Below are 19,207 nucleotides of genomic sequence, written 5' to 3' on the forward strand. Positions count from 1 at the left end.
GGTTGGTGATAGGGCATTCAGCTTGCTCCCCCCACACAGAAGTGAAACTCATCTTAAATATGCAATTAAATAGATTTATTCTACAAGTTTCTCTAGTCAGTGGTTATTACTCACTCTTACTTCATTGCACTCTGATCTATAGAATTTTCATGATGTGTTCAGGTAGCCTTTAGGAAGCAACAGAACTTGTTATGAATTTTCAATGAAAAATTACTTTTTTGAGATTAACATGCGCTATTTGATTTTTTATTAAAGTGAGTCAGTTTATAATTGAAGACTTACCTGTTCTCTATTTTCATTCTAACCTAGAATCATTGTGCCTAGGTTAGAATGAAAATAGAGAACAGATAAGTCTTCAATCACTTGAATTTCATCTAGCAGAAATAAGTGACTCTTGGCTTAACTTTTGCAGGTTTCAATTTCAAACAAGAAGGAAATAAAATGTGTTTAGATTTTTCTTCAGGATATATTACATATATTCTTTTAGTTTGTTGCAAATGACAAAGGCTTGTGTACAAGCACAAAATGTGTCAGTTATACTTTTTGCTCACAGTAGATACAAATTGAGAAGATTGCTGATGACACATTTACTTCAGAATAGCATTACCATCTAAATATAAAACATAGTAAAAAGTTGTTTGTTTGTTTGTTTACAGCATAGAAAGAAAAGTTTTACTTAATAGTTGACTCATTGATAATTTTCAAGGAAAATTTAGCCATGGCTGAATGATTCAAATATGAGGATAGCCAATAAAATCAATAGTTCTAAAGACAGAACACAAACTTGAATATCAAGCCAGTGTACTTTCATTACTCCCATCAATACCAGTATACACTAATCAGAAAGTGAAAGGCCTGTTAAGTTTAAAATAGAAATTTTCTGCAGCCAAAGAAGTTCAGTTGTGTCTACCTGCACATTCTAATCTAGAGTTGATATGCTTTGGCCTGCAAGGCATTTTACAGACATATACATACAGGATACTACTTATGAATCAAAGGCTTTTAGTTAGCTTTCCAATTTTGACAAACTAGATAATCAGTGTGTATTCTGCAATAGTTTGTTAAGCAAATGATAGAAAATGTTTATCATGCTAGTTTTTAGTTTGTATTGAGTTGTAAAGTATTACAAACTAAAAAAAAAAAAAAAAAGTAAGGAACAGAGTGGCCATCATTCAGGTTTACTTAACCTACTCACAGTTACTTAATGAAATTAGGTCACTGCAGTGTTACTGCCTTTTGTAACTAATGGCACTCAAGTGAGGCCAAACAGAAAGGTTGATTTGCATCTACACCATCGTACAAAGACCCAAACAGAGCTGGAAATGACCTTTTTTCCCTAATATGAGACAACAGCAACTTTATAAAGATATTCACCAAATATCCTAGTCTCAAGTTCAGGATATAACCCCTAGTACTTTCATTGCTAGAAAGGGTGTACTGCAGCTTAAAGAAATCATTTGAGTGATGGTTGAGTAGGATGTGCTTGTCCTCCATCACAAGTGCAGTGAAGGGGACACTGGGAAATACAAAAGCAAACTTGCAAGGATGGATGTACAGAAAAAATACAGTATCTTCTAAACAGTGTGACAGGAAAAGTCTTGCTTAAAAGAATAAGGAACTTTCAACAACAAATGAAAAAATGCAGAGAAGAGATATAAATGAAAGAGTTAAGTGTACATTATGAGGATTGCTTTTAATCTTTGCAAATGTGAAAAATTTCCAAAATACTATACTCAAGAACGTGTTACCTTTTCTTGTATCTGTTTTATATTAGCTATTGTACTAAACATCTGGTGGGTAAATAAATCACCTCCCTTAAAAATAAAACTAAATATAACTTGTGGTAATAAGAAATGCAAAAGTGGAAATTATTAAAAATGTAAGCGCACAACAAATAGAGAAAATATTCATAATTTTTTCAACAAATAGAAATTTTGATATATTTAGTAAAGTAGTTCTGGATTGCAACCACTGAAAAAAGGGATCTTGAATACCTTCAAAAAGAAAAGAGAGAACTAATAGGCTTTATATTATGATTATTAAGGAAAATCTTACATAGAAAATATCATCTTAAAGTATTTATGAATAAGTAGCTCCCACTTTTATTTTTGCTGTGATTATTTACCATAATGATTGTTGCTAGGTGGAGAAATTGAGAAGAGTTTGAAAAAATATAAACGTTACTGGCCCTCCCTGGTGGCGCAGCGGGTTAAAGCACTGCACTGAGAAGCTAAAGCCACTTCCGCATGAGTTCGAATCCTGCCTGCCCCGGAGGTGACCACATGGCGTGGCAGACCTCTCCTGACCCGCCTGCTGCTCCCCTCAGCAGTGTACTTCGTCGATCTGCCTGTTCTGCTCCCCACTCTGTCTCTGGTGAAGCCTCTCGCCACGCCTGAGCCTCTGGCCTGTACCCCAGTTCTGATTGTACAAATAAATAAATCTTTAAAAAAAAAAATAAAATAAATGTTACCACTAGCACCACTTCCCACAACAAATAACAATTCCAGATTTACAGAGTTCATCTTTGACTTTGCATAATAATTCCAATTATAATTCCAATTTCACTTTTTCAATCATGCCTCTAACAAGAACGTATTGATTGCCTACTATATGTCAAGCACTATAATGTATTTAGGTTAAATATATCTGCTGTAGGTGATGAAGGCTGTTTTAAAATGTGTAGTTCTCATATTTACATTTATGTAATAAAAGTGGTATTTGTAATTCAAAATGTTTAGTTACATATCACAAAACCTTTTTCTTTTTTAAGGTTTGTTTATGCATACAGAACTGGGGTATAGGTCAGAGGCACAGGGGGTGAGAGAATTCACCAGAGTCAGAGTGGGGAGCAGAACAGGTGGATCTACTGAAATATACTGCTGAGGGGAGCAACAGGAGGTCAGAAGAGGTCTACCATGTCATGTGTGTCACCTCCCAGGCCAGGGATTGAACTTGTGCTGATGTGGCAGTAGCCAGTTTCATACTGCTGTGCTTTAACCCCTTGTACCACCAGTGAAGGCCCCTCACACAACCTTTTTAATAGAGTGATAACCTGATTTTAAATCCAAGTAGCTCTAGACAAAGTAAAAAAAAAAAAAATTGATACCTTTTTTGCTTTCTATTTTTACTCTAAAATGAGCATTTATTCTATATTTTATAGAGTGATCTACTTTATCATTAAGTTAATTTTAGTTCAGTTGTTGTAAATGGTGAAAGACAAACCCAGACAGAAAACCTTCTGTCTGTAGCCCAGAATAAACTAATCTCACTGACCACAGTACACAGCTTAGCCATCTGAGAAAGTATTTTCTCAGTATGGTAACCAAAACATGGTCAAAGATTATTTAAGTGACAAAGTCCTAATTTTGCTTAAAACATGTGTATAATATATGTGTGTGTTTATATATATTTATGTATATGCATATATAAAGAATTATATAAATATTTCTTCTCCCTATCTGTTTATCTTACTATTTATTCTTTATTTGAAGATATACTCATAATGGCTAATTGAAATGGTGGTATTTAAGTTATAGGGTAGCACATGAGAAGAGTTACTAGATAAATGAACAAAGTGACATGGATTCTACGTGACCTATTTTGCAAAATGATTGGGAAATTTTGGTTCAGCTGAAAACAGTTGCACAATGAATCTGAGAAGCATGACTTTCAACTGATTTTACTTGGAAGTCAAGTACGTTTTCAACATTATTGAGATATATTTGACAAACAGTACATATTTTTAGTACATACAAAATGACATCAGTAAGATGTGCTACATGATGATTTAATATATGTGTTTATTGTGGGATGATGAACATAATAAAATTAATTGACACAGACACCACCTCACATAGTTATTGTGTGTGTGTGTTGAAAATGCTTAAGTGCCACTAAAGTATATAAAATAGTATTTAACTATCCTTTTAAAAATTTTGGAGTGGGCCCTCCCTGGTGGCGCAGCGGGTTAAAGCACAGCACTGAGAATCTGAAGCCACCTCCGCATGAGTTCGATTCCCGCCTGCCCTGGAGGTGACCACATGGCGAGGCAGACCTCTCCTGACCCGCCCGCTGCTCCCCTCAGCAGTTCTGCTCCCCACTCTGTCTCTGGTGAAGCCTCTCACCGCCCCTGAGCCTCTGGCCTGTACCCCAGTTCTGTATGAATAAATAAATAAATCTTTAAAAAAAAAAATTTTGGAGTGATCATGTTAAGGAAAAGGTGTGCTGAGTTATGTTATTACTTGGTTAAGTTGGGGCTACATTTCTCTGAAATTTTTCCTGTATGTTTGCAGATTAGGACTGGTCCCAGAGGAAGATAGATGAATTTGAGGGGGATTTAGAAGGCAGAAATGAAGTGGGGCTCTATACCCTATATTATCATCATGGTCATATGGTGATGTCAGACTAGGCATTCCCTCACCACTCCCCAAAATCTCCCCTCCTCATCATATACAACCTGACATCTCCCATCAGAAAGATAATGGTGTGGTATAACAATGATGCACTCCAATTAGGAGATAATTTTGTTTTGTATGCCTAAATCAAGAGTTCCTGGTAAGAATAACCCTCATTTACTAATGAGAGAAGCTTGATATACTGTTCATATGCTGTCTGTTTTTTAACTTCAGAAAGACACAATTTCTCAAATTATTGTAAACTCAAGGGCTTTAATTTCTCTAAATTGAGACTCGTTAGCACCCCTCCCCCCAATAAAAACAATCACTGATATAATCTCACCAGGCACAAAGCATATGTGGTAATAATATCCCAGTACTTCAACATTTACTAAGGATTTTTAGTATTTGGAAGTGTAAAAAAGGCATCCATTAAATTCCATTAAATTGATTTAAAATCCAAGTAGCTCTAGACAATTTAAAAGTTGAGTGTGTATGGGAAAGTTTTGCTTAATGTCACTAAGTTTTAGTTCCCAAATTTTAGAGTTCCTATGATTTTAGAAAAATATAACCTTTGCTGCCTTTCTTACTGGACTTCTTATCAATGAGCTAAGTTGTATTTTAGACCCCTGAAAAAGCAATTTAGAATTTCCAAATGTAGAAGTTAACATCCTTTATCTGAAAGGCTTCCTATTTCAGAATTCAACCCTCATCTAAACTTAAAGAAAACAATGCAGAGATTTGAGTCATGCTAAAAAATATTTGTACTAATTTTTTTTGCTTTGTTCATTGTCTTTTTCCATAAAGTATGCTTCACATTATAAAAATCAGCAAAGGTTATTGAAAAACATTTTCATTATTTTATATAGTACTGAAAATGAACATGACATTGTACAATAGTTTATATATTCCATTTTCTTTCTCTTTATAGCCTATTTCATTTTCTCTCAAACTGTTATTACTATCATGGCACCCAAATTTGAGATGTGCAGCTCCCTCAGGAGGTCAGGTATACATGTTCTCTATAAGCAGATAAATCAGACAGTGGGGGGGCTATTTGAGTAATACTAACAATGCTCCCCATAAGACACTGTAAAGTCACATTTCAGATACCTTACAGAACATCAGGGCCAGATTCAAAATTTAAACTTTAAATCCTAAGTTTGAAAGGGAGTTAATAATGGTGCTATTACTTATGAAGGGAAATCACTGATAACTCATTAAAGACAACATGATAGCTAGTGATCCCTTTCTATTCTCCCCTCGCCCTCTTCTGTTTCTTTTCTCTCTTTTGTCTACCTGTCTCTAATCTCCCTGTAAAGCCTAGAGGAACAACAAAATCCCTTCACTGTGGTGGAGTACTTTAGATAGGATAAAGTATTTATGAATATTATAACCCTGTAGATACTTCGTTTATTAAATTTATGCTTTCTGAAAGCAAGATAAAGTTATCTTCCTGAAGAAAGCAACTCTTGTAAAGGTCATACAACTTAAAGCTAGATAGCACAATGAAATTCTTTTAATTACCTGTACAATGAAAATAAACATAAAAATGTGTTATGGTATTCAGTACTGCTTAGTTATTTTATGTGATAATTTTAAAAAGTATTTACACATATATATAATAATGCATTTATAATAAAATAAAATATAATGTAACTTTGTTGGTCTTTATTAGTAGTAAAGGTAAAGCATAATCATAAAGCAATAACTTACTTTCTCAATTTTTTTTGAATTAGTCGACAATATTTAAGTAACCTCTCTTCCTTTGATTTTGTCACTGGTTAGCAAAATCTTACAAGATTGGTACATTTTCCAGAGTTTATTTACATAATCCTCAGCATGAGGAAGAGTGTATTTTATCTAGTAGGAAATCCATCTATGCTGACTAATTAAATTGGACTTTTACCTCATTCTAATCCTTTCAAATGTAAACAATGAATTGTGAATTTGTTGCTGCACAAGTTTAGATTTCATTTCTCTCTCATTACAAAATTCTGGGTACAACTGCTTATATTGACTAAATCTGAGTCTAAATGGAAGAATATTCATTTCCAAAAGCCCTATTTACTACAAGGTCTGTATTCCATTAGTGCAATCGTAGCTCTTTATTATCACTTCCAAACCAGTATTCCTCCATTCTTATAGAAAAAGTTTTGAGTTGTTAAATCTAAGACTTAAGTTTTACTTACGTTTTGAGTTTTATATTAATTAAAGATTATAATCCTTTATCTTTGTCACAAAATTGAATGGTCATTTAATGCTTTGCTACCCATTTTTCCTATGAGGGGAAATCTTGATGCCCTAAGGGCACTATCTTCTCTTCCTATATATCTCGTGTTCCACACTCTTTCTGTTTTATTTTACTTCATATGTGGATGACCAGGCCAACATTTTAATATTGGATTTTATGGACTTACTCGATTTTATTTAACTTTATTCCACATTCCATCAACAACCCATACCCATGGACACCCTTCTGGCATTACTGTCACCTAAAATGACACTATGACTAAAGTTTTAGACTCCTATACCTCACTTTCTAACAATAATCTTTGAGCATTAAACTTCTCTCTTGTTCCTTTCCCATAGCATAACCACTGAGCTAGGACTGTGTCTTGATTTCTCTTCTAAATATTCACTATATTATTTAAGATTTCCGGGTAAGGTTTGATACAATGAATATGTTTATCATTTCCACAATCATGTCTCCATTCAAATTCTTCATTCAGTTCCAGATGCCGCTGGACAGTATCCTCCAAGTAGTTCCTCCTAACAACCTTAAGTTCAACCTAAAATATAATTGAATTCAGTTTCAGACATCTAAGGAGGAGACTCCAGTACACTGACTGTGGTTTTTCTACAAGAAGACACACAAAAGATCAGTTCTTCAATTGTTGCTAAAGCTGCTAGTTGTATTCAAGCGTGGCACTTCTGCATCAAGGCGACTGTCTTTCAAGGATGAAGATGGCTAAAAACACAAGCAGGAAGCTCACAGACAGCAGACAGTGAGGAACACATTTCTCCTTTCTCCTTCAACATTCCAGTCTTGCTCTAGTACCCCTGATTACAAGAGCCTAACTTTAGAATCTTGTGACAAAAGAGAAATGTGGAGTCGACACAGCACAAGCCTCCATATTCACCAGGCTGAGTGTAAGAACTGAGAGATTTTAACGTAGTAGCCTCAGACCCAGGTTCTGTTGTCAGATATTTTCTAGAATATCTACTGCTGAGTCATTCTATAAGTTATAGTTTTAAAAATTATTTATATATTGATATATAAGTATGCATGTATAATAACTTGTATATATCTTTCTTCAGAGCATTCCTGCACTCTCATGGCTTCAGCTATCAACAGAGCGGCTTGAGTCAGTTTCGTCGCCACTACTTTTCTCAAATTCTCACTTCATTTAGTGACTTATGAAGGACGTGTTCCACTTACATAGTCTCTACCATATGTAAAACATGTCATATTCTCCACAAAGCCAGTTATCAAAATGTATACTACTCATTTTACTATACATGTTGCCATATTATTTTCCAGTCAACCAATGTGCTATCTCCCATATATTCTGCTCTTTCATTCACGTATCATATCCAAGTTGTCATCAGTTTCTGTTAAGTCAATAATTCCGGTTCCATCAGTTCACCACTTCTCTTTGATTATCAAAAAATGTTTTTTCAACTTGTATGTACAACATGCAGTTTATTTTATTTCATTCTACATAATGTGGTCTAATTGATATGGCTACAACCTAGGTTTGAGCCTGCTGCACTCTTCAAAATTCCTTCATGTCTCACTGCTTTATGAATTAAGTATAAACTTTTCAACTGAGTCTTCATGATATCTCCTGAACGAATATTCTAAGTTTTATCTCTCTTTGTTTATCTGCATCACTAGTAAAAAAGCACACAAGTGGAAATATCTAAATATCCAGCTTTGTGTAGTTTTCTAATAATTTTCATCGTACATATGCCTAGTGTTGAATAGTAAATCACAGCATATGTTCTTTTAGAGGTTTTAGATACATATTGCAAAATTTCTATCTTGAAGGAATAAACAAATTTATATTTCCTCTGCAGCATGATAATTTTGGGTATTAACATTTAGTCTTTTCCTATTTAAAAGAAAATACAGTATCATATTGTCATATTAATTCATTGATTATCAGTAATATCTGGCAATTTAATATTCCTGTTTGCTCTTGTGGCTGAATTTTCATAATTCCTGGAATACATATATATTCCTTTTAATTTATAGAAGCTCTTAATACAGATATTAGTACCAATCACATAATATGCAATTAGTTTCCTTTTCTTTTCTTCATTTGCCTATTAATTTTGCTTTTAAATCTTGCATTCCTGCAGATTTATTTATTTGTTTTATTTTTTATTTTAAAGATTTATTTATGCATACAGAACTGGGGTACAGGCTAGTGGTGTGGGGGAGGTGAGAGGCTTCACCCGAGACAGAGTAGGGAGTAGAACAGGCAGATCAATGAAGTACACTGCTGAGGAGAGCAGAGGACGGGTCAGGAGAGGTTCTGCCATGCCATATGGGTCAGCTCCAGGGGCAGGGATTGAACTCATGCTGAAGTGGCTTTGGCTTCTTAGTGCTGTGCCACCCGGTGCACCACCAGGGAGGGCTCTGTTTTATTTTTATGGGTCTTGTATTTATTTTAATTTAAAGAGTAAGTTATATTAGCATTTTGGCCTGACTTTGATGTCATACCTAGTAACTTCAATCCAAGTCCATTTGTGTAATGTCTGATTATCATCAGTCATATACACATTGGAAATTATTATTATTATTTTACAAGAAATTATTATTAATTTATCAAGGAAGACATGAAGACATTACAGGTATACCAGAAGATACTGCCAGTTCAGACCACCTCAAAACAGTGTATTGAGTTCAGGACACCTCAAAAATTTTTTATTCCATAAGACACAAACAGTTTTTGATTTCCCAGTTCATATAAAGATTGTGGCTACACTATAATGTTATTTATTAAGCTACAGTAATCACATTATGCCTAAAAAGTGTATACACTTTATTGTTTAGATAATTTATTGTTAGATGTGCTAGCTCTCATCTGGACCTTCAGCAAGTTAAAATTGCTGAGACCTGAGTCCTGTTGATGGCTCCTGATTGACAGCGTGGTAGTTGCGAAAGGTCAGGGAGGTTATGGAAATGTTTGTAAATTTGCCACCTACTTCATAAAAGACTTCTCTGCAGCATATAATGCTGTGATATCACATTTTATACACACGAGAACTTCTTTCAATCCTCTCAAGCACCACTACAGCTTTATCAACGAAGTTTATACAATATTTGAAACCTCTTGCCATTTTACAATGTATACAGCAACCTCACCAGTGGTAAATTCCATCTCAAGAAGCCAGTTTCACTGTTCATCCATAAGAAGTAACTCTTAATCCTTAGAAGCTAAAATTGCGTCATGAAACACAGCAACTCTGTCACATCCTCGGGTTTCATCTCTAATCCTAGTTCCTTTGTTCTTTCCATTATGTTTGCAATTACTTCCACTACCCAGTTCTTCATCATCTCAAAGATTCCCATGAGGGTTGGAACCAATTTATGTCAAATTCATGTTATTGTTGATATTTTGACCCCTTTCCATGAATCACAAATGTTCTTTATAACATCTGGAATGGTGAATGTTTTCCAGAAAGATTTCCATTTATTTTCCCCAGCTCTATCAGGGAAATCACTCTACGACAACTTGTGGTATTGTGAAATATATTTCTTAAATAATAAGACTTGAGTAGCAAAATTATTCTTTGATTCGTGAATTGCAGAATGGATTTTGCATAAACCAGGCATGAAAAAATTAATCTCCTTGAACATCTCCAGCAGATTTCTTAGTTGAGTCTTGGATGACAACTTTCAAGATAAGATTTTTTAAAATCTATATTGAAGTCCTTTGCTTAGTGTAGTCACCTTCATCAATGGTCTTAGCTAGATATGGCTTTGGACATCTACCTGTTCCTCACTAAACTTAATCATTCCTAGTTCTGATTTACAACAAGATATATGTGATTCTTCCTATCACTAATAGTACTTAGTGATCATGGTAGGGTCAGTAAAGAACCTAATTTCAATATTATTTTCTGAAGGGACAGAGAGGTTTAAGGACAGGGAGACAGACAGGAAAAAGGTTGCTAGATTAGTCAATAACACAAACATTTGGGGATTGAAATAGTGTTCTTTTATGAATGTGTTCACATTCATAATAATTATAAGAGTGACAACAAAGATTACCACAACAGATATAAAAACAATGAAAATATTTGAAACATTATGAGATTAACCATAATGTGACACAAACATGAAGTCCCTGTTTTCTCAGTATGGTATCGGGAAAAGGTGCCATATACTTGTTCTACCAGGATTATCAAAATCTTCAATTTTTAAGATATAAAATATCTGAGAAGTGCAATGAAGTGTAGCACAATAAAGCAAGGTATGTCTGTGTGAGCTTCTTACATGGTCTTCCTACTTCTAACCTGATTCTCCTCAGAATATCCTCAACCTTGCTGCTTCGGTGATTCTTTTCAAACCTAAACCAGGACTTACCACTCCTAAGTTCCAAATCCTAAAATATCTCCTTATTTCATGCAGAGTGGAAATGAAAATCCTTGTAATATTGTAGCTGACATTATCTCTCTGGTTTTATCTGCTTTTATCCTAATTGCTCCCTTTTCCTCAAGCCAACTGCCTACCTGCCTGTCCCGTAAGCATGCTGATATAGTAACACTTTAAGAGACTTTATTTCTTGGAATGCATTCCTCTCAGCAGTAAGTCTAACTCCAGCATTTCATTCAAGGTGGCTCAGGTGTAATCTTCACAATGGTATATGAGTCTGACCAGCATTTAATTGTTTAAAGAAACAACCCCCAAATTCCAGGAGACTCAGAGCATTTTCACACCAATATGAAGGGAAAAATTGGAAGTCCCTCTGAATATGAAGAAAAGAAATTTTAATGAAATAGAAAACAGAAGCCAGGAATGATATTGTCAATTAATAAAATGAAAGAAAGCAAATGTAACAAATAATCTTCAAAGACAAACAGAAGAAATACCAATATTGAACTAAATTACTTTGACTGCATAGACTGAAGCATAGATGATCTTACTTGTTCCCTGCCTACCTCCCAGCCCCCCCCCCCCACACCAACTGAGGCTCCAGCTGCTTTATATCAAGATCTGCAGGCCCACTGAGAGATCCTTCCTCTACACCACCACTCTGCAGCTCTCCAGCATTGCAGCTCCTCTGTCCTGAGGACCAACTCCACACGCCATTGTCTGGTGCTCTCAGTCCAGGTAATGGCATTTGTCCCTGAGTGAACAACTGAGGGGGATTCTGCAAGCAACAGCCTCTCATGCTTGTGGGTTGACGGCACATTTATATTGCTATAAACCTTTCACTTAAAGTTCTCCTTACCTGTCCCACTGGAGTGTGGCTGTTAGTGTGTGGTGTGATGATCCATTTTCCCTCAGAGGTTGGAGGCCTAATCTTATTGTGATCTAGTTGTATTTGGAGGCCGCAAGTACTGTGTCTTCATTGTGGCAGCATCTTGCTCCCTTCTTTTTGGATCCCAGGAATGTTCAGATTGCTCCTCCTTATGGTTCCCATAGAGTTTATTTATTCATTTTCATTCTTTTTTCTTTACATTTTTTCCCCAACAGGATAATTTCATATACTCTTCTACTTCACAGACTCTTCTGTATAATCAATTTGCCACTTGGGGTTCTCTATTGCCAGTTTTTTTTACTAAATTCACCCTATTAAATTTTGTCCTTGTTCATGTTTTTCATTGAATTGTATTGCTCTGTTTTTCATTGAATTCGTATTGCTCTGTTTTGTACTCATTGTTTCCTAAAATAATTACATCGAATTCTGTATCGGGTAAATTTCACATTTTCATTTCTTTGGCACTGATTACAGAAAGATTGTTTTCCTTTAGTGGTAACATGTTATTTTAATTCTCTAATTCCTTAAAGAATATTTTATATCCATATTTGACGAAGGTTCTCTGCATTTGTCTCCATCTTCTCGTCTCTATTGACTGGTTTTGGGACAGAAATACACTTATCTATCAATCCTGTTAGAGGTTCTGAGGTTTTCTCAGGTCTTTTATGAATCTACTTGCCCCACACTTTTTGTTCCTTTTGAAGTGGACTTACTAAGATTATATAGTTTCTCTAGATCCTACGAAGTCAGACTGATTAATGACACCCTCCTGTTTGCCCTCCTTAGGGTGGTGCTAAGTGTACGAGTTTTTGTATGCCCTCCCTATTCTGTAATTGGGCTGCTCTCTACATATACATATGAGCTACCTGCAAAGCTTCACATTCACTACAGATATTTCCAAACATGAAGCTTGACATGGAGGATATCTGTGTGGGTGATATGCATTGTGGTTAGGGCTTCCTTGGGTGATTTAGAGGTATCCACAGGCAATGTATCTCCAGGACTCATGGGTGGCATAATGAAAATTATAGGCAGTTGGTAAAAACTTCACACTATAAAAATCTGCCACTTAAAAATATTTGGTATAGAATTGCCTACTGAAAAGACACTGAAATTAAAATCCCACATTGCCACTTGAATGTTATCTGTAATTTGTATATATTTTTTCCTCAAACTATTTTACTATTCTTGCTTCTAATTCTGTGGTTTGTTTTCTCATGCTCTCCACTCCACTGTGACTTATAAAAAGTTTTTTAATAGACAATTCCTTTAGGAGATCAATAATTGTTGATTAAACCTTCTGCCCTAAGGGGACTCCCCAGATTAGTAACACTACATTTATAATGATACTGAAAAGACTTCTCTCTTCTTGGGACTATTACACACTATGTACATATTTACAAGTTATTATCTCATCTAATTTCTAAAGAGGATTAAAACTAGTTTTGTTTTTTTTTTTTAGTTAGGAATGATATTGTCTTTTTATTCCTTAATACCAATAACTGATATTAGTGTCATTAATTAATGATAAAATGTCACTGTCTAAACTCTATATTTTGGTCACATAAGATGAAAGCACAGTAAAGAGCAATCCAGGTACCAATAAGAGACACTTTACTATAGATTCAAGAATATTTGAGAATCAGTATTGAGCTATTTAGCAGAATCCTTAATTGCTTAAAATAGAACAATGTAGCCATTTTCACCTAAGGGAGACAGACTGAATGACATATTTCTTATGTAGATTATTAAGGTGAGAGTAAGAGAAATTAAGTTTCTTGTACAAAATGAGTATTCGATAAAACATCAAATTGATACAGTAAGGACTGTATCATCAAAATAGTCCCACTTTTAGCCAAGTGGACAGCAAATTTACTCAAAATGCTTCTGTTAATTAATTTACTATTCAGTCATTCAATGAGAAGTTATTGAGTGTTTCACTTGTGGCAGACACAGTTCTAAACTCTTATGATACAGAGTGGAATGCAGCAGAAATTGTCTCTCCTCATGGAAAATACATATTTATAGATGGTAAAGCAGACAAAAAAGAAGCAAAACAAACTCAGATAGATATTAGTGCTATAAAACAAACAGGAGGCCATGTGGTGTGTTCAAGAGATTGAGGGTTGGTACACTTGAAAATGGGAAGGCACAGTCAGTTTTTTGGGTGAAAAGATACACAAATCTCATACTGAGAGGCTAGTTATACAGGATTTTTTCATCTATCTCCTGCTGACCATATTTTGCTATTTCACTAATTATTATTGTCCCGTTTGAAATGCTAGTCAATAAATGATTATTGAGATCCCACTGTGTTCTCAGCACCAGTATGACTGGAAAATGTGGTTGAATTCAAGCAACTAATTCTACTGCTGTGATAAAATATGAGGTGGGGATGATGCTTAAGTCAGTAAATAACTTAAGCCTTCTTGTTATGATGGGTGCATTTGAGTCTAAGCTTCTTCAACCATTCATACATTGCATTACACATGTGAAATCTGGCCATCAAAGTTCTAGGAACTCCTTCAAGAAGAGGCATCATTTATTGCCACTAGATGGCACCAATTATTTTCATATTTTCAGACAAAAAAAAAAAAAACACTTAGGTAATAGCCACATTTAAAATAGAAAAATGTAACTTTTATTAGTAATTTTCTTATATGAAGGACCACCGAAATTGCATTAAAGTTACCGTGTTCATGAATTCAATTGCATGTTTTTTCAATGCATGTTTGTTTCAAATAATTTTCTTAGATGTACTAGCAATGTTTTTGAAAATGTAAGATAGAAATAAATATATCACAACTGAACATATAAATAGGATCAAAAATAACTACTAAAACTCATTACAAATGAAAAATGTAAAAAATAAAAATAAAATTGTTATAATAAACTGGTAGAATTATTTACTTTTTAAGAAGTAAATTTCCATTGTGTCCCTCAAAAATAAGTAGTATTTATAAATGTAATTTAAAAACAAGTGTTTATTATTATAGATTGTTATAGTCATATATAGAAAAACTGTTATAAAAGTCCAAAGTGAGACAGAAATCACTTAGTCATATTCTATATTAGAAATTTAGCATGTATAGTTTCATAAAACAATAAAATTTTACATCTAGGAAAGCATTTCCCTTCCTGTTTTTAAATAGTATGTATAAAGGGCAATTAAGAAATATTCAAATTAAAAAAAAGAAATATTCAAATTTTTTTAAAGGAAAGGAGTATTAACAATTTCCATTTTTCAAGACTGACTAGTCAATTTTCAATGTTTACTTAGAAACAAAATGTAATTATTCTCACATCTCCTATTTAAAATAAAAAAATGACCCTAGAACAAATATAACCTCTATTTCACATCAGTAATGATATGAAAATCATACAATGACAAAATGACCATCTAAATAAAGTACATTAAAATATGAATTCATAGCTATATGCATATAATTAAGAAGAAAAAAAGGTTTGTTACATGTTTATTATGTTAAAAGACTCACTTTAAACATAACTACCTCAAACTAGCTTCTATTATTTTATTACCTTCAATATCAAATAGTTAAAAAATAATACTCACTTTAATATTTGCCAGAGTTTTTTTCCTCATAGTAAAGAGTAGATGGAATTTCTGTTCTTCTTCATATATTCTCTCTTTGCAGACTTTTTTCTCATTCATGAGATGCTCAAACACAGCTTGAGCATGTTCCTTTTTATACCTGATCGTTTCTAATTGGTCTCTATGAAGAAATAATTGCATTCACCATTAATCACTTAATATTTTATGATATATTAAAAAGACCCAACATTGGAAAAATCTTGGAACTGGAGTGTTTTGGATATTCCCTAGGTCTTCTAAATCCCAACCTTACAGAATTACTTCAAGTCATCCAGGTGAAAAAAAAAAATTTGGTGGATTCTCTTAGTTAGCTAGTTGACTGTAAGTTTATTTTGTTGACATATAGAAAGAAATCCTCGGCTAGGCATGCAAATCCAAGGATATACTCTGATAAGGTTATCAGTTCATAGCTAATTATGCAAGAGTGAATATATCTATATTGAGAGGCAAATACGATGAAAAACAGGATCTAATTCCATACAGATGGTTCCCAACCACTAAGTGTGAATAATGGGAATGTTATAAAGTATAATACATGTATAATGTATGTTCAATGTATAATTTTAGTAATTATATATGTATAATATACACTCTGTATGTACAGCTACACGTGAAAATACTGTTTATTTTCTCACATTGATGAAAAAAAAACGATTCATAAGTCCTTTAGGTTTGGGTTTGAATTCATTTACTTCCCAGTTAAACAGTTGTGAAAATTACACAAGAGTCCAGGGTAGCTTAAATTGCTATTAATCTATTTACATTTCAATTGTTTTGTATGTGCAAGATTGGTTTCTCTAAAATAATTTTCAGATACTTGAAGGCATACTTTCTCATTTACCAATTTATCTTTCTTGGTGCCTGGCAATAGCCATACCATGAGTTACCAATAAAGAATTATTAATTTGATAAGTGCTCCTATTATTACCAGAAGATTATTACTAATATGGCTTATTTGAAATTATTTTCCTTTCCAGTCTTAATCTATAGAGTTGATATGCACAGCTGAAAGAGCACAGACTACGGAGCATGATAGACCTAAGCTGGAACTAGCTTTGCCGCGAATTAACTGTATGCCCTTAAGACAACGGCTTGATTTTCCAGTGTGTTTCCTCAGCATTCATATGGGAAGTTTATTACATAATTTAAGATTTTGCTTTAAGAATAGAATGTAATGGGGTAACATATTGCCCACAAGTAAATGGCACTTTAAGAAGTCAATCAATGCTTCTCTTAAATTTCACTTGAAATTGTTCAGCATCACTGCTAAGTAACAAGAGTTGTAAATATCACAGTGCCTTTTCTCCTGTTACTGGAGGGAAAAGCAAAGTTTCACTAGTACATGGTAACAAATATTTAAAAGGCAATATAACCTACTATTACTATTGAAATGGTAAAAACTCTGTAGAAGAAAAAAAAATCAAGTCCTAAATTAAATATTTTGTTTAATGTAAATAATATAATTTTAAGGTTATATCTGTGAATCCCAAAATATTCTTAGATACTTAACAATTTGAGTAAATATCTTTCAAAGGAAACAACATGTCTTTTTTTTTTTTTTTGCTTTCTGATGTGACATACTCAACATGATTTAGTCATTTGTAGATAAAGCTATATAATATTTTTGCAAATAAGTTTTTGCCCTAAGGTAACAGCTAAACAAATTCTTGTTGAGTTCATTGACTTTTTTCCACTAAGGTATATGGTATCGGGCTGTGCATAATTATTTTTCTGACACTTTATTTCTCAAATATGATGAATCTCCCTATCTTATATCAGCTATCTATATTTAAATTAAATTATTCCTAAAAGTGGTCAATTGTACACAAAACCCTGTTCTCAATCTATCGAAAAACAGAGAGTAGTAACCAAGGTAAATGAAGAAAAACAAATTCTAAGTGAAAGTCTATAGCTACGCTGTCTTAACTAACATGTATTAGGTATGTTAGTAGCCCCCCAAACAAGTGAGGGGACTTTAGAAAACAATAAATGCGAATAAAGCACATGCCATTTTGTAGAATATCAATTTTTAAATTCTTACCTCAAAACTATTACTATAAAAAATGGGTGGAAAACTGTAAGTTATAGCCACGTCAAACTAGTGAGAAATAATGAATTTAGTGGGAAAAATGATTTATTTTAATAAGGAATAAAGTTATTGTATTTGAAAAAAGAAATATTTCCAGTTATTCAATTTAGAATAAATTCAAGGGCGCAATAAAGAACATAGCAAGATTTTAAACCAAAATTATCAAACATCACATGTATATTCCAAACCAAATTATTATAGAAAATATTGATCACTTTAAGAACAAATTTTAGACCTATAAGTTTGGTCTTATCTGTTGTAATATTAAACTTTAATATTTCATAAAACTTTCAAATACTTACTTTAAAATGTCAATTTTTTTAACAATATTTTCCTTTTCTTTTATTTTTTCTTCTAAATCTTTATCCATTTGATATATTTTTGTATGATAAATAAATGTTTTACTTTTAGTGGATTCTATTTCTTTAAAAATCAATGACTGTTTTCCCTGGGGGGAAAAAAATCAAGAATGCTTCATCTCAAATATTGCTATTTTCAAATCCCTGTGATTTACAGACACAATTACAGATGTCCATGGAAAAGTTAATGCTAAGTTATCATAAAAGTAACAAGTTACCTATATGTTCTCTACTCCATTATTACATTTGAAAAGATTTTCTAAAAAATGAATTAGAAATACTTCTCCTCTACCCCTTAATGTACTTTACCCTCTCTTTTATACTAACTTGTACTCCCATCTACACACATGCAATTTTAAATGCATATTCTTTGAAGTTGAAAAATGTGATTATTTGTTTTCAAACACATATATTGAAGGTGTACAAGTACACGTAGTTCTAAACTTCTAAAAAAAGAAATTGATATTTAATGCAAACATAATTTTGAGTTAGATAGGAGAACTTATTTTGCATCCATTGTATTATTCTTTCATACTGGTTGGGAGAACTTATTTTGCGTCCATTGTATTATTCTTTCATACTGGTTGGGCGTCTATATGACTCATTTACTGACTGGATGATTGACTTATTGAAGGTTGTTCCTCATGTTGATTCTAATTATTAGTGCTCTCCCAACTAATTCCAAAGATCAACTTCTCTCTTGGCTTCTGTTAAATGTCACTTCTACCAATTTGTTCCTTAATTCTTTTCCACTTTCTATTACTTTATCCTTTATTGTATTTGGAAAAAGAAATATAATTCCTTTATTCTTACAGCTTTTCAAAAGAAGACTAATATTTTATACTTATTTTACCACAGAATTATGATGGTTGTCAAAGATTTTAAACATTGAATTTCCATATACTTATCTCTTTCTTTCATCTTATAGAAGTTCTGGAGTTTTTCTATTTTCCTGTAGGAGGTATATTATTTGAAACTCCTTCAGCTCTTATTTGTGTGAAAAGGTCTTTCTAATATATTCTCTAAACATGTTTAGATTTTAGAAAAAGTAGTCCGTGGAAATGTCACTGCTTTAAATTACAATAAAGTTAAATTACAATAAAGATTTTGTTTTTGTTTTTAGGTTACAGTAATGTTGAACAGAAAAATTAATACCTAAAATGTCAGTTATTAATATCTAAAATGTAGGTTTATCCATATCTAGCTAAAAGATAATTTTTATTTTATCTTCTTATTGAAGTAGAGAAATAATT

The 19,207-nt window shown here is 33.1% G+C and overlaps 1 protein-coding gene across 1 annotated transcript in view; it reads right to left on the bottom strand.

Annotated features, from left to right (window-relative positions):
* The window catches only part of CCDC178 (coiled-coil domain containing 178), a 232,663-nt gene that overhangs the window by 163,344 nt on the left and 50,112 nt on the right, over positions 1–19,207 (bottom strand). Inside the window, exons 16-17 of the mRNA XM_004683996.1 lie at positions 17,898–18,043; positions 15,468–15,627 (exon numbers count right to left, since the gene is read on the bottom strand). Of these exons, the coding sequence (XP_004684053.1) occupies positions 15,468–15,627; positions 17,898–18,043 (306 nt within the window). The remainder of the gene's footprint in view (positions 1–15,467; positions 15,628–17,897; positions 18,044–19,207) is intronic.

The sequence above is a fragment of the Condylura cristata genome, unplaced genomic scaffold (genome assembly GCF_000260355.1).
Source record: "Condylura cristata isolate star-nosed mole 26May11 unplaced genomic scaffold, ConCri1.0 scaffold00016, whole genome shotgun sequence".
Taxonomy (NCBI): domain Eukaryota; kingdom Metazoa; phylum Chordata; class Mammalia; order Eulipotyphla; family Talpidae; genus Condylura; species Condylura cristata.